We start from the raw sequence: 17,678 nt of genomic DNA, 5'->3' as shown, positions 1-17,678 counted from the left end.
TCTGAGATTCTGAATTTCTGAGGGGCACCCTGGAGATGGTGATGCTGGTGAGCCTCTGGAATACAATTTAAGCAAGGCCTGCAAGCTCATCCAATCCAGGTGCCTTTCCCTAGAGGTGAGGACACAAGGGCCGAGATTGACAATCAAGCACACCGAGACTGCCCTACGGCTAATTTGAGATTGTTGGGTATTTGTCCATAGACCTGTGGGTCAACCTGAAATTTTTAAATAGAAGCATTGTGCATAGAGGGTGACCAGTCATCCTGGTTTTCATGGTACTAAAGAGGCTCCCAGGACATGGAATTTTTCTATTTTAAAACAGGAAATTCCAAGAAAACCAGGATGAATTTTTCACCTGATTCCTGACCTGGTTGATCCTTGAGTGGTGACAGTGTGACCTGTTGCCAAGACAAGGACCTAGGTTTCCTGCCCTGAAAATCTCAATTAGCAGATTCTCAGACAAGGTTAGGGGTCTGCAGAACCTTAGCATATTGACAAGTGCTACTTCAAGAGAGAACCTAAGAAGTTCCCAAAGTAAAGCATAAAGGGGATTGTCGTGAATACGTAGAAATAAATATCATGCTAGCATAAAATGTTCCTCTTGACTACCAAAATCTATTTTATTTTCCTCATTAAAAAAAAATACAGGAAATTAATCACTAACTTTCATAAATTTCAGACACGCATTAAAGTCATCTTTGGTAAAAACTCTAATAACAATAAAAATTAACCTAGCCCTAAGGGGGGGAAAAAAAAGTCATGCTCTACACAATCAAGAGCAGAAATAAAAATATATCCTTTCGAAAAACAAAACGTGAAAAAGAAAGAGTTCTCATGAAAGTAGAGAGGAAACCTTCAGAGTAGAGGAAGGGGAGCGGGTGGGGGAGGTACTGTTATGTGCATGTATGACTATAACACAAAAACCCACTATTCTGTATAATTAATATGCACCAATAAATAAATTATTTTAAAAACTATATCCCCCCATTACTGTCATATAATTCACTGGAAATGAGCCTATTGATGTTAGGTAGAATAATGAAGAGTATGGAAAGCAAAAGTGACTTTCCAATGTTATCAGTATATTACTGAGACTTCCAAAACAGAATGACAAGATACTGATTCCATATGTATTCAAAATGCAGAGTTAGTGCAATCCTGACCACAATTATTCTCACTCTCTGGAGCTTACCTATTCAAATAAGATGCCAATGTGGTCTGACTGAATTACTTGACTTAATATTCATGGAGTCAGGACACTTAAAATAAAGGAAGGAAATAAGTGTGGCTAAATATATACAATGCATTTGAAATAGGTAAAAGAGAGAACCCTAGACACTCAGCAATCATTACCTGGAAATTAAAGAGGGCAGAAGCAATCCTATTATGCATTATAAACAGCCCAGCTGCTGACTTAATGGTACTTTGAGTAGTATAACCAAGGAGTCCTTGCTTCAATATTAATAGGAAAGGTATTGTACGAATCCAATAGTTCATGAAATTAACAAGGAAAATGAACTGGAAGCAACTTTGCAAGTAATAGGAGGCATCAGCCATGCTTCCCTGGAGCACAGTGAATACTTAAAGAGAGCTTGGAGAGAGTGCATGTATATAAATGAGAATGGACATTATTGGAATATTCTTAATAATACTTTTAATTTGAATATATTTCAGATTCTCCGTCAGTTGCAGATCTTTTAAAGAAGAAGTTATTATCTCAAAATGTTGACAAGAAGTCATGGGTATGAGATCTTGCCCAAAGATATTGATGGTTGCCATTTAAATCAGGCTAAAACTGCCAGAAACTCATGGGCGAAGGTATCACAGTTATTCCTATTTCACTTTTATAGAACTAAATGCTTCAAATAGTCAGAAAACCATTTCCTTATACGAACCTCAAAAACCCAAATGACATACACATGCTCACTGGAAAGCTAAAATGTATATTTAATTCTACTTACAAACCAATGGACATGCGGTGAAACAGAACACCTTCCCCACAGACACTGCCAGGGACAATCTGACTGAACCTTGCACTGACCAAACAAGAAGTGGAAAGAGTTTCCATAGAAGCAAGAATGTGACTTCTATTTCTCCCTGACAGAGAACCATCCATGTCTTCCAAAACTGCTGCATGAGGAAATGGAAATGCTACTAAGTTTGAAGAGTTTGTAAACTTCAACTGGTTGGTCCTCACAGTAAATCCACCTGCAAATTAAAAGACAGAAATACTGTTACATAATGGCATGAGACAATTATCACAAATGACAACTAAATTCACCAGGTTTCATCTCAATGTTTTAAGCTGAATACTTATACAGTTTTATAATTCACCACTTGTTCATTCAAGAAAAAAAATACCATGAGTGTTCACTGAATGACAGGCTATGTGTGCTTGAGATACTGGGGGAACAAGAACAGCACTGACCCAGCTATCATGCTGCCTGTACTTTAGGGCAATGGTTCACTACCAGGGTGGTTTTTCTCACCAGGGCACAGTTGGCACCATTTGGAACTGTTTTTGACCATCACAACTGGAGGGTTGGCAGTGCTACTAGCAATTAGTGAGTAGAACCCAGGAATACTTGCAAAACTTCCTGTAATGTACAAGATTCTCCAAAGGAAAAAAAACCTATCTGTCCCAAAATACCAATAATACCAAGAGTGCGAAACTCTGGTATAATGGGAAATAGAGACAGAGAACATTAGTTTATCAAATACTAAATACTAAAGATGCAATACTCCAGTCTTTTAATCTTTCAGCTTCTGTTCCTCTCCGGTGACTCTGACACTATCAGCAATACTTTTAACTGTGAAGTTTGTACTTTAAACATTTACCATCAAAAGCAACATTCAATTAGTCATTTGGGTAAATAGTAACACACTTTCAAAGTATCAGCTGCAGGGCTACACTTTTTAGTGCTTTCCCTAATATCACCACCATGTGATTCTTTGGTACTGCCAGCCCAGTTGCCCAGGAAGAAGCAGCGATCGTTTCATTCACACATCCCTATCACCTAAAAAGAAAAATTGAGTATTTGAGTATACACTTTCCAGTACATATGGTGCTGTACTATAACATACACATTATAAGATATTTTAAAAAGGAAATAAAAATAAGATACAAATAGAGACTAATATTTCCATTCTGCATATGAGTAGAGTACATGCAGTGAATTCAGCTATGCCGGAAAGACTCCACAATTCTACCTCTTGAATCTCTGTAGTTCACCTAGTACCACAACCACATGACACTTTAGTCATGTTGGAGTTTTTTGATTCCCCAAGCACACACTTGTCTTGAGAATCTCTATTTTTGCATATGCTAATTTTAATACCTAGGCATTTCCTCCTGCCTACTTCCCCTTGCAAACTTTTATTTACCTTTCAAAACCCTACTCAAAAGTCACTTCCAAGTGACTCAAAAGTCACTTTCAAAACCCTACTCAAAAGTCACTACCTTACCTCTCCCTGGGCTCCTTCGCTGACTGTGTTGTTTCTCTAATATTGTATTTATCACTCTCTGTACAATGATGGAAAATGTTATTTGTTTCAGTATCTTATGAATGATATGAAACACTAAAGTTACTAAAGAACTGTAGAATTATGATTTAAAGTATTTGCCATAAGGCATTTTTTATTTATACAATTTATTTTTATAATTTTAAACTCAGATGCCTCTCAAATAAGAACAATTTTTGGTTCTGCCTATGTAGGAAAAAAAAAAAAAGTCAAGTAGAGACTTGCTGATTATTCATTTAATTAAAAAAAAAACAAACAATTATCTAAATTGGTGATTTAAACCACAAGAGCATATTTACTCGAATTACTTCATTTGGCTATTTATAATGATCAGATAAACTAGATTGCTCTCTACCTCCTTCCACTCATGAGTCCTCCAAGGTATTTCTTACCACCTCTGAGATGTGGATAGCAAGTAAGCAAGAATGCCTATGGCTCTCTTTGTGTATACATCAAGCACTTGAACTGGCTCCTTCAGGAGTGGTTGTATGCAGGTAGTTTATGCCCATGTGTTCATTCATTCATGTTATCAATGAACTATACACTATGCACGAGGTACCAGGCTATCCACTATGTACTAGTAATAAAATATTAAGCAAGTGAATCTTTATGAAGCTTAGCATTCAGTTGAGATACAGCAACAAACTGATAGAATCTGGTGCACATCATAACAGGAAGAGGTTGGGGAACGACAGAAACCACATGGGAATACTGGGCTTCCTTCAGGAGTTCTTTTAAGAAACTTGAGCAACAGTTTCTACTGATGTAATCTTGGAACTGAAAGAAATATGACCTACAAAGGCTTTGCCACTATTTATCATATTTACTTGAATGCTGGCCATATTTATCATGTGTCCTGTCTTTTCAAACTTACCCTGTCCTTGGGAACAGCCTGAACAGGTTCTGATGGCCACACAGTTGATGAGATCAAAATTAACAAAGGATGTGTTGGAAACCAGCAATTCCCATCTTTTGGGAGTTTTAATCCCAGCTGACATACAAAGACTTCCCTGTGGTTTTTTTTTTTTTTTTTTTTTTTAAGAAAAGAAAAAAAACAAAAGCAAAGAAAGAAAAAGTCACATGAATTATGAATTATAGTAATAATGTGTAAATAAAAATAACTAAAAGAATAAAAGGCAAACTACATTCTGGGAAAAAATACTTGTAAATCACACATAAGACAGAGGACTTGGATCCAGATGATAAAAAGAACCTGCATAATTCAATAGTAAGAAAATGGAAAACTTATTAAAAACCAATTAATTAATCAATTAATCAATCAACTAATCAATTAATTTAAAAGACACTTTCCTAAATAAAGTGGCAATATAAGCACATGAAAAAAAGTTTTCCATAATATTCATTATGGAAATGCAAATTAAGATCAAAATAAAATACACTACACACTCATTAGAATGACCGACTAAAAATGGGTGCCAATGACCAGGAACAACTAAAATGCATCCATTACTGGCCGAATGTAAAATGGGACAGCTTCTGTGGAAAAACAGTTTGGCAGTTTCTTATAAAGTTACACACATTCTTATAAGACCCAACAATTTCACTCCTAGGTGTTTACCTTAGAGAAATGAAAACTAGCATTGATATAAAATCCTTACATAAATGGATGATTCTACTTGTAACCACCCAAACTGAAGAACAACTCAAATGCCAGTGTGGAAGCAGAGCCCTAGAGCTCAGGGTCAAGTTTTCTTCCTTCTGGGTCCATGTCTCTGTCTTTTGAACTCAACAATGAAATTCCTAGACAAGGATGACTGAGTGTAGGCATGGGATTTTTTGATGAACAGAAACAGGAACATAACTCCTACATTGCAAGAAGGAATCTGGTATCAAGTTTTCTGTCTCTGAGGGTGCAAGTTTAGGGGTTATGTAGTACTTGGATAACTGCTATTGGTCCAAACTTATGCTTTTTAGGGCTTGAAAGAAGTACCAATGCTATTTGTTCAAATCTATGCAAATTAGCGTTTGGAACCATTGGTCAACTCTCCTATCTGGACTTCCTTTCAGGTCTGCCCACTTTCATTTTCTCCAGGTAGCAGGGGGTTGAAGTCATGGGACAGTCTGCCCTTGCAGGTTCTGGGCTACATTACTACATGGACCAGGCTTCTGCAGCAGGCGGTCACATAGTGCCCAGGTTTGATCGCAGAAGAGTGACAGGCCAGTGAGCCTTGGCTCACAGCGTCTCAGGACCACCTCGAGGGCACGGCAGGCTACAGGCAGGCATACATCATGCTTGCCACTTGAGTTCCAACCTGCCTAGGCTGCTATTCCTCCACTCTGCTGCCACTTCTCAGCAGAAACCAGTGACTTGGCAGAGAGTCATGTCAATTCATACAGTTTTTGAAAAGGCAAAGTCAGTCACAGGAAGTAGATTAGTGATTGCCAGGAGTTAGATGTGAGAAAAGGATGTGGCTACAAAGACAGTGCTCCACAAAGTTCAGATTGATGTAACTGACTTGCTACATCTTGACTGTGGTGGTCATGGTCACCTATATCTATAGGTGTTTAAAATTCTGAGACTCGTACATCAAAAACGTTAGGTTTGTCACAGTCGATATAGAAAAATACTTTCACAAAATGTCAGATTCAGTATATGCTCAACTACCCTTGAAGAAATGCATGACTTTCAAATATAAATTCTAGATTTGTTTTTCAAGTCTATCGTTGCTTAAATAAAAGTTTAAAATGAAAAAGAAAATGTTTGAAGTGAAAAAAAAAAAAAAAAAAAAAAACTGCTTCTAAGTTTTCCCATGAAAAAACTTCAACAAACCCCATTCAGTTAAGTTGTTAGGTACTTGCGTGCTGTTCCATCCACTGTTAAAAAGAGTTACAGGTTTGAGAATCACTACAGTTTTTATAAAAGCTTCCGACGTGAAAAACACTGACAAAAATAAACATTGAGGAAAAACAAACACCAAATGGAGACAAAACTACTATAGAGAGCAGAGGAAAATTTAAACACCATTGTTAATAACTTAAGAAAAAGACGTATAACCGTGAAACAAACAAAAATTCCCAAAAGGAATTCTTTAAAAAAAAAAAAAATGAAAGTAGGAGAGCAGAAGTGAGAAATTGAATAGAAAAAATAAGGAAATATCCTAAAAAGCAGGACAAAGAGACAAAAAGATGGAAAATCAGGATAAGATTAGGAAGGCAATCTATATATCCAAGTATCCAAATAATAATATTTTAAGTTAAAAAAAAACATACAGGAGATAATTATCAAGAAAAAAATTGAACAAAACTTCCTAAAAAGGAAGGGTAAAAATTTCCAGTCTGAAAAGTTCCACTCAGTACTTAACATAGAACAAAGAGCCACACCAAGGCACATGGTATTGATGTAAAACACTGGAACAAGGATAAGGTTTCAAAAACTCCCAAGGAGAAAAAACATAAGTGGTTACATATAAAATACCCAGAATCTGAGTGTTATGGTTTGGATGTGAGGTGTCCCTCCAAAGCTCACATGTGAGACAATGCAAGAATATTCAGAGGATAAATGATTGGCTTGTGAGAGTAATCTAATCAGTGAATTAATCCCCTGATAGGGATTAACTGAGGGGTAACTGAAGGTGGGTAGGGTGTGGCTGGAGGAGGTGAGTCCCTGGGGGCATGGCTTTGGGTTATATATTTTGTATCTGGCCAGGGGAGTCTCTCTCTTTGCTCTCTCATCCTTATGTGAGCAGCTTCCCTCCGCCACACTGTTCCACCAAGATGTGCTGCCTCACCTGGAGTCCCAATAAATGCAACCAGCTGTCCATGGACTGAGACCTCTGAAACCACGAGACATCTAAAAAACCTTTCCTCCTGTACAATTGCTCTGGTTGGGTCTTTAAGTCACAGCAGTGGAAAAGCTGACTAAAACACTGAGCATCTTAAAATTATCATCCTCAAGGCTAGAAACTAGAAGAAACAGTGTTTGCCCTCAAAAATTTTAGGCAAAGTTAACTCTAATCTAATATTCTATAGCAACAAAATACCAATAAGGGGTTTTCTATAGATGGCTCAAAACTTTCACCTTCCAAACTTCCCTTTCCTCTGGAAAGTTACTACAGGCCATGCTCTAATGAAATGAGGAATTAAACTAGAAAGAAGTAAGGAAGAGGTGGAACCAAAGTTCCAACACTATAGAAACATGGAGGAAATCCCCAGAGCATGGTAAGGAGAGATTCCAAAGACATGAGGAAACCTTCTCGGGTTCTGTTGGTGCAAGTGCAAACCATCAGGATGGCTATCTGGCACTATCCAGATAGATGAAGGGGAAATCTACAACTGACACTTTTACAACTTTACTTATTTTCCACAGAAATGTATGCACATGAGCACCAAAAGACATGTAGAAGTATGTTGTAATAAGATAGCAAAATTTAAAAAAAATCAAATATCCATCAATAGTAACATATCTTTAAAAACTTGTGGTTTAGTCATAAAATGAAATAGTATGTAATGATTGGAATAATAAATTATTGCAACACACAAAGACATAGTTAAATCTCACAGACATATTATTGTGCCAAAGAGGCCAGGTGGAATAGAGTTACATGCTCTATGATTCCATTGACACAAAATTTAAAAGAAGGAAAAGTTAATCTATATCAATGTGAGTCTGAATAACACTTCCCTTGGACTGTAGAGTTATGAGTAGGGTTTGGAGGGGGACAGGAGGGTCCTCAGAGGAACCCAGAATGACTATTTCTTCATCTGGGTGGTATTTACATGGTTGGTTTGCTTTATAAAAATTCACTGATTTCTTCCCTGTGGTTTATGCAATTTTCTCCACAAATATTACATGTTCACAAAACATGTATTTTTAAAAAAGTAGAATAGGTACCAGGGAAAAGTAACAAAGAGGATGAAAGGCTAAAGAACAAAGCTGAGCAGTTGAAGGTCCTTGAAATGCACAGGTAACATTCATGCATGCTATTTTAATTTAGGCGTCATTAAGACAAGCAAGCATGTTAAAAAGTTAAGGCCAAGAGCAAAGATAATCAAAACAGAACAAATAATTTTCAAATGAGAAACTATTAAAGAGATACAATACAATGCAAGACAAATCAAGTTAGAAAAGTAGGAAAGAGAAAGAAAACTGATTGCAAACTGGAAGCACAGAATAAGATGGTAGGAAAAAAAAATGCAAATATATGAGAGACATCAGCATGAGGATGGTAATTGAAACCACAAGAGAAAATGAGATTTCTCCCAGGGAGAGCAAGCAAGAAGGGGCCCTACAACAGACTTTAGAGAAACAAAAAGATGAAAGGTCTAAATTGAGGAAGACAGATCCACAACTGAAAATGCAAAGTAACCTCCAGGGAAGAAGGAGGAAGAAAGAAGCAGTCCCATCAGCATCTGCCTGATAAGATATTTTTAAAAGTACCATCTTCTGCTCATATTAATTATAATAGCAACAGAAAGACAATCACCCTGAAGATAACTTCAAAAGGAGGGTGACCATTGCTTAAATCCAAATCAGGGTATTTCTGAGGCTGAAAGGGGATGCTAATTAGAATGCCAGGGCAGAGGGTATCAACAAACTGCCCAACCAGCTGAGCTGTGTAGCAATGCCACAGTGCATCTCTTTCATGTCTATTAAAATGATTCTATCCACCTCTATATAGATTGGGTGTAAGAGTACCAAATAAATCCCTTCCAATGATAAAATAATAAAATGTTCTTCTAGAAACTAATAAGTATTTGAGGACATGAATCCCTGATAATTACATGCTAAAACTTAAATGTGGGTGAGAGGTCTACAAGTGGAAGGGCCAAATCCTCTGAAAATCTTAATTCCCAAAGGCATGTCAGGCATGAGAGATAGAGGCTGAAATCATAGTTCTACAACCAGAGAGAGGTCAGGTGCTTTCTCTCTCTCTCTTCAAATGGCTGATACCTGGTAATAAAGGAATTCCCAAAATAAATTTGAGAAATGTGTTAATTAATGATTAATGGATTTTTTTATTTGTTTTAATCCAAGAATTTCTCAGAGTCTGTATTTCTTTTTCTTTTTTTAAATGAAGTTTATTATGTGTCTTTAAGGTTTACCACATAATGTTATAGGATATATGCAGATTATAAAATGGTTATTATAATGAAGCAAATACTACATTATCTCATATAGTTATTATTTTTTATAAGATCAACTAATATCAATTTATTATTAAAAATTGCCAATTCAATTTTATTAACTAGAGTCCTTATATTGTACATTAGGTTTTATTTGAGATTTTGGGGAACAGACAATATGGAAAGCAGCATAGTATAGACATAATTAACCTTTAAAGAATCTCCTTTCCCAGACACACTCTTGGGGCTAGCCTCTCCTAGAAAATGCTTCAGAGAATATTGGTGTAGGCACTAATATGTGTTCATGGCAAAGCCATTTTCCATATGTAATCAAGAGAATTGGATCAGAGATTGGGAAGATATCAAAGTGGTCCTGGATCTGAAATACTAGGCATGGATCTTGAGTTGTATTTTGACTTCCCAAAGCCCCATTTCTTTACCTATAAATTGAGAAGTTCTACCTAGATGTTTTAGTAACACTGAGCCCTGAAATTGCATAGCTTTAAAAATTGGATGACTATCCAGTACCTAGATTTCTTTAGGACAAAACAGTTTAACACTGTATCAGAAGACTCTTGTCCTGCACTTGTTAAAAGAGTCTAAAAAACCCTCAGCTGCACTACTTGCCTAGTGAGTTGTTCCCCAGGCATGTGATTATTTGTGATTATCTCATGATAAGCCCTCTTTTATCATAATTTATATCTTAATTTATGTCACTCTCCCTTTAATTATGATGTCTATTTAACATCAATTAAGATACTCAGCAGCATTAATTTACCAGGACAGTTATCCAATTTGATGGGTGTTTTGTTTTTAGCATCTACTCTAAGGTTATTCTGGGAAGTTCAAGGGCCTTTGATCTACCAGCAATAGAAAATGTAAATCTGAGAGTCATTCTCTCTTGGAAACTACAGTCTGAAAAGACTCATCCCTTGAGGTGGTGATTCTGTGGGAGGAAAGGAAGAAACATTAGGTACCTGCCTCCAGAAAGGATGGTTCAAAGGAGATCAAACTAAGGAAAACTGTGAACTGAATATAGAAAAATGTAACTCAGTAAGAAAATGGTGTTTTAAATCACACTGTTTCTATGTAGAGCTATGAAATAATTTCCAGTGGAAGCATAGATCAGTAATTGTCATTTAAATTTCAAACAAACAACATATTCAACAACAAACTGAAGATAAAGTTCTTTCCATGGTTCCCAAGAATGCTGGAGTCCTCTTCCATCTATGATTTTTCTGACAATGTGATTGCTAGTATGCAGCTTTCTCTTTTAGAAGCAAGAATATAGGAGATCCACTAAAGGACTAAAGCCAAAGAGATGACTGGTAATCTGCATTTCTTTAAGGAGAACTTGGGACTCCTCTCTTGGGAAGTATACTTTGTCTCATATACATTCTGACTCCCTGACCACTCAATGAAGGAGAAGTCATCTATAGTCTAATTTTTATGTAGAACCCACTCTTAAGCAAGAGCTAAGGAACACATACAGAATCTTGTACTATAACAAACTGTAAATTTATATTATTTGATTCGGTATCTTTTGGGTGGGCATCTTAAATGGAGTAAGGACGCTATTAATAAAATGTTAAACCACAGAACAGGGAGACAACATGGAATTATGTTATTCCATAATCCTTGTGAGATGAGACAAAATTAAATTATTAGGTTCAATATTGAAATCAATAGTAAACCTGAATTGTAATCAAAGAAGAATCCTTCAAGCTATTGTGTTACAATTTATATGGAGTCAACACTCAAACCCTGAGTTTCAGTGTATAATTTAATCTTATCAATATCATCACTATTACAAGTGAAAAGTTTCTCTAGTTTTTACCAGTCAAATATAAGATCCACTAAAGAACACTATTAAAATTACACATCTTGGATCAGAGAGCCCCATACATATGATTCATTTTTATGGACAACCTATAAACAACCACACTAAGGCACTTACCTTGTGGCTAAAATGACCAAGTAATAAGCTATCAGTAACTGAAGTGTTTGCATCACTTTCCAAGATGTCAATTCCAAAGTCTCTGCATGAATAAACTTGGAAGTTTTTCAGGTGAAGATTGCTGCTTCTAAAAATCTATAAAATAAGAGCAAATATTATGTCAAAGTTCTGAGGCATGGTTTTTCTTACAGTATTCCTGAAACTTCTTTAATTATTGAATAATATAAATAAGCATTCTATGCCATATTTAAGCAACTTTTATTCATGCATAGTCATATAGACATTGCCACAAGGTCAACACTAACTAGTCCCCTTTGTTAATACCAGCTCTGTACTTTCCATTTCTCTTCAAATAACTAACATGTTAAAAGGTCAGTGTGAACTTTCCACCTATTTAAAATAGTTCTACAGTGGTCAAAACACACATAATTAATGCAGAAAAACATAGCATCTGAAAACTCCAGTGCTTAGCACTTTCTTCAATACAATATGTATTAACTCATACAGTCAGCAGATTGCAAATATAAAATAAGCAACTAGGCATGGCTACAGATTCATTGTGTGTGGAGTCAACATATTGTACGTACATATACATTTATGACAACTGGGCTGAGTGTGCTCAAGTAGTAACAAAATGAGTTTGATAATGTTGAAAGAATCCCATTGGTCTTATATTAACTAAATGGTCGTAGGTAAGATATTTAACTTTTCCTGGGCCTTGGTTCAACCATCTTTAAAATCAGGGTGGAGGCCAGAACTAGCACTAAAACTAAGAGTCATCCCTTTATTCATTAACATAATCAAGAAAACAAATTTATTAATTATAATAATAAAATATAAATTATGCACTAAACAGTATCAAACTTAACTGGAAGTGTCTTATTAATTAAGGTCAAGGTATCCTTGATTTGATTTATCATACTATCATTCTTCTACACGTCAGTCTTTGTACTTGTATTTTCCATTATGCATTACATATAAATTTTCTATAAAATCATAGTTCTTTGACGGCACAGGTTTACTTGAACTAAGGAGGTATGGTATGAGCTGAAAACTGCCAACAGTTATTACCTAACTACAGACATCTACAAACATGCCCTTTTGCAAATGCATTCATTTGTGTTCAAAACCAGCTAAAACCTAGCATTTGCTAGGAAATGTGATTTAAAAAGGAAATCACTATACTACAGCAAAATGCATCTATTTTTGGAGACAATTTAACTTTCACAGTGTGCTCTCAACTTACCCTCTTCTAAAAGAATTACTCTACATTTATGAAACATGATGAAAAAAAAAAAGGTATTTTTCTCAACTTTTATTTGACATAGAAATAGAAATGTCAAATCACTTGCTTGAAATTTAACAATTCTTAACTTTGAGACTTTGGCAAGTATTTTACCACTTAGATAACTTTATATACAAAAGAAATAAAATAACCTCAAAGTTAAGAAGATTAAAAGAGAAAATGTTTAAAAACCTTTAACAATATCATCAAATAGATACAACCTCATGTTTACACACAATAGAAAATATCTGTTCAACTTCACCCCTCATCAGGGAAATGCAACTTAAAACCACAATGAAATATCACTTCAAACCTTTCAGAATGACTATCACCAAGAAGGGGAAAGATAATGGTTGGTGAGGAAGTGGAGAAAAGGGATCCCTTACACCCCGATGGAGGGAATATAAATTAGTTCACCATTGTGGAAAACAGTGAGAAATTTCCTCAAAAAAGTAAAAACAAGAACCATCATATGACCCAGCAATCCCACCACTAGATATATATCCAAAGGACGAAAGACCAATATATTGAAGACACACCTGCGTCCACCTGATTATGCAACACCATTCATAATAAAGATGTGGAAGCAACCTAAGTGTCTACCAGCTTAATGAATGGAAAAAGAAAATGTGATGCTACTCAGATTTAAACAAGAAGGAAATCCTGCCGTTTTTGTGATAACATGAATAAACCAAGAGAATTTAATGGCAAGTGAAAAAATGTCAGGCACAGAAAGACAAATGCTACATACTCTCACTTATATATGGGTTCTAAAAAAGTCAAACTCACAGACAAAATAGAATGGGGTTTGGAGGAGAGGAGTGGCCAGTAGGAATATGTTAATCAATAGGTACAAAATTTTCAGTTAGGAAGGAGGAGTATTTTTAAGAGAAAGATTATATAACATGGTGACTATGGTTAATAACAATATATTATATTCTAGGAAATCAATAAGGGAGTAGATCTAAAGTGTACTCATCACTAAAAATAAGTATGTGAGGTAATGCTCATGTTATTTAGCTCAATTTAGCCATTCTTTAGTGTATACATGTTTCAAAACATGTTGATGTACATGATATATATGTACCATTTTTGTCAATTAAAATTAATTAGTAAAAATAAAATGCAATTAATCCAATGGGGAAAAATAGAAATTTTAACAATGGAATACTCTCTGTTCAAGTATCTATATACATAACACGTCTAAATGACATAAATAATGAAAGTTTATGAAATGTATATACAAACGTATTTTTGATGATAAAAAGGCACTTCTTTTTTTTTTTTTTTTTTTTTTTTTTTTGCGGTACTGGGGATCAAACTCAGGGCCTTGTGCTTTCGAGGCAAGCACTCTACCAGCTGAGCTATCTCCCCAACCCAAAAAAGGCACTTCTTATTATGATTTTCATAGACATCATTATAAACATCAGTATATTACTTTCTAATCCTGTTTAGTGACAATGACAAGGATAATAGCTAGGGTTCACAAGCATTTCAGAAGATCTTCTAGGCACTTTATATTCAGGGACTTATTGTTATCATCATCACCACCATCATCATCATCATTGTTTTAACTGAGGCATAAAATTGTGCATATTTATAGTATGTCATGTGATATATGTATAGTATGTATAGTATGTCATGTTCGAGTTAGGATAAGCATATCTATCTCAGACACTTATCATCATTCATGCATGTGTACAGAAAACATTCAATATCCTTCTAATTTTTTGAAATATATAGTACATTATGATTATTAGTTACTCTACTGTGCCCCCAGAACTTGTTTTTCCTATGGCACTGCAACTTAGTACTTAGGGATTCATTTAACACTCAAAAGAAATATTCTTTATCTATTATTACTGTCCCCATCTTATCAACGAAGCAGAAGTTAGGGAGGATTTTCTCAAAGTTACTAAGTGAAATGAGAACATTTGAGAGTTTATAGGGCCAGGTACATAGGATATTACCTTTTTGTAAATGGTTCTATTACAATATAATTCATAGACCATACAATTCACCTAATTTAGTTTACAATTCAGTGGCACAACAATATTTACAGATATGGGCAAACATACCACAGTCAACTTTAGAACCTTGTTTTCAGTTCAAGAAGAAAGCTCATGCTCTTTTAGCTATCAGTCCTTATTCCATTTCCACTAAGTATTTACCACCCTCTACCCCTAAGTAAGTATTAATCTCCCCATCTTTGTATATCTTACTATTTTTTACTTTTAATTGGGGAAAATAATATAGGACTCCTTTTTCCTGTGATTGACTTTTATTATTTAGCATGATGTTTTCAAGGTCCACTCATGTTACAGCATGTATAAGTACTTCACTTATTTTCCTGGGTGAATAATTTTCCATCGCATGGATATTTCACACTTTATCCATCTGTCCATTGATGAATATTTGGGTTGTTTCTGTCTTTTGGCTAATAGGAATAATGATGATACTGCTATAAACATTTGGTTACAAGATTCTGTCTGTACATATTTTTTAAAAATTTTTCTTAGGTATATTCCTAGGACTGTAATTGATGGGTTATAGGGTAACTTTATATTTAATCATTTGAGAATCTCTAGAATGTTTCCTGAAAGGGCTAGATCATTCTAAATTCCCACTCTAAGGGTTTAAGATCATTTCTCCACATCCTCACCACCCTTGTCATTATGAGGTGGTATCTCATTTAGCTTTTGATTTGCCTTTCCCTAATGACTAGTGATGTCAAACATCTCTTCCTGCAGGGCTGGGGACAAGAGGACAGTGGTAGAATGTTTGCCTAGCATGCATGAGGCTCTGGGTTCAATACCCAGCATCACACACACACACACACACAAAAATCTTCATGTGATTATTAAACAGCTTGTTTGGAAATTTATCTATTCAGATTATTACTTTTATTTTTTAATTGGGTCATTTGTCTTTTTGTTGTTGAGTTGTAGCAATTAACTGTAATCTTTATTTGATCTGCAAGTCTCATATTAGATATAAATTTGCAAACATAATCTACTATTCTATAGGTTGTATTTTTACTTTATTGATGGTGGCACTAACTTTTCTTAAATTTGATAAAATCCAATTTTTCTGGTTTTTTTTTTTTTTTTTTTTTTTTTTTTTTTCTGTTGTTGTTGTTGTTGTTCTGTGCTTTTGGTGTTGTCTCTAAAAATTCCTTGCCAAATCCATAGTCAAAAAGATTTACCCTATATTTTCTTCCAAGTGTTACATTTTGGCTCTTACATTTAGGTCCTTGATTCATTTTTGAGCTAATTGTAAACAGTACAAAGAAGGAGTCTACTTCATTCTATTGCATGAGGCTCACTAGCTGTCCAAACATCATTTGTTGAAAAGACTCTTAACTGTCCTCATTGAGTGGTCTTGACATCCTTCATCAAAACTCGTTTGATCACAAATCTATGGGCTTATTTCTAGACAATCAACTCTGTTCCATTGCTCAGTTTATCTACCCTTGGTGCCCTTGTCTGTCTTGATTATCATTGCTTTGTAGTAAGTTATGAAATGGGGAAGAATGAATCTTCTTTATTCTTCTCTCAGGATTATTTCGGAGATGGTTACTTTCTAAATCCCCTACCATCACACTTTTTATTTGGTTTCCTTTATTCTTCCTCATAAGAGTGAAGTTCCAAAGATCTCCTCATTATTTGAACTTTTTGACTTCGACTTGAGTGCACAAGAGCTCAATCTGTATGGGTCTATGTTTTTTTCTTTCACAGGATTAGAATTCCTGACTGCAGAACCTAAAACATTAAATAAAATTGGCTTCGTAAACATCTTTGAATGGTCTCGTTTCATTGGAAATGTCCTCAAGACAAGGCTATTCTAGCTGCAGCACAGACTGTAAGCCTGTGCATCTTGTGGACTTGTCATCCTTTATGGGAGACAAAAGTGTTTTAGAAAATTAAATGAAAACAAACTACAAAGCAAGTAGTCATCTTCCTGTTATTCATACTAATCATTTATTTTTGAGCTTTCCTTATTTACAAGTGTATTCTTCTTTTGGATATATAAATGTTTGACTTTTAATTGTGACATGATTATATGATTTTATTCTATTTCATGAACACTCCATAAACATTGTTTTGCATTTATGTATCTTAAGCTTCAGATTTCTAAGTCACAGAGACCAAATGTATGTAATTCATACAGCATTAATGTGACCCTAGATAAGTTTATTTGTTGCTATACACACAGAGTGTCCTCTTAAGAAAATCATTGTGATCATTAAACATAAATGATTAAACATGAATTTTTTTTTTCCTTTTGAAGAAAAATAGAAGAAAATTTAGCTTATTAATTAAAGTAGGGATGAATGCTTGAGCTGGAATTGTGTTCCCATGAAGAGCCATGCTTCTTCCTAAGATTGGAGTATGAATTATTCAGGATATTAGAGTTTCCAGTGTGGTAACGCTGTATTTGGACTGTGCCCCTGGTTGTACTACTATGCAAGTATGTGGTATTTGACAAGTTCCTTTACATTCTGTACCTTGATTTATTATCTGTAAGTAGGTATGGGAAAGGAAGAATGGATGGACCTCTGCAATCCCTGATCCATCCTGATTATTAAGTCCCCATAATCCTGTTCTCTGCTGGGGCTACTGAAAAGTCCCATAGAGGAAATGACCTGACCCTAGATCACTGACAAGGACTTTGTTCATTCAACTATTCCACACACACCTCTGATGCTCTTTCAAAGCTGTCCTTATATGTCAATGCCACCCTCATCCACAAATCATCCCCTTATTAGAATTATATAATAAACTGTCAGGATAAGACAAGCAACAGCCTTAATTTTACAAAAAGCTAATG

General features: G+C 35.2%; 1 protein-coding gene across 10 annotated transcripts in view; it reads right to left on the bottom strand.

Annotated features, from left to right (window-relative positions):
* Positions 1-17,678, bottom strand: part of PKHD1 (PKHD1 ciliary IPT domain containing fibrocystin/polyductin) — a 448,592-nt gene that overhangs the window by 233,212 nt on the left and 197,702 nt on the right. For all 10 annotated transcript variants that reach the window (XM_079147500.1, XM_079147498.1, XM_079147502.1 and 7 more), the window contains 3 exons: positions 11,564-11,698; positions 4,397-4,532; positions 1,962-2,208 (listed from right to left, as the gene is read on the bottom strand). In XM_079147500.1, the coding sequence (XP_079003626.1) occupies positions 1,962-2,208; positions 4,397-4,532; positions 11,564-11,698 (518 nt within the window). The remainder of the gene's footprint in view (positions 1-1,961; positions 2,209-4,396; positions 4,533-11,563; positions 11,699-17,678) is intronic.

This window comes from Sciurus vulgaris (assembly GCF_902686455.1).
Source record: "Sciurus vulgaris genome assembly, chromosome: 7".
NCBI classification, from domain to species: Eukaryota; Metazoa; Chordata; class Mammalia; order Rodentia; family Sciuridae; genus Sciurus; species Sciurus vulgaris.
This window is presented reverse-complemented; position numbering and strand designations above follow the sequence as displayed.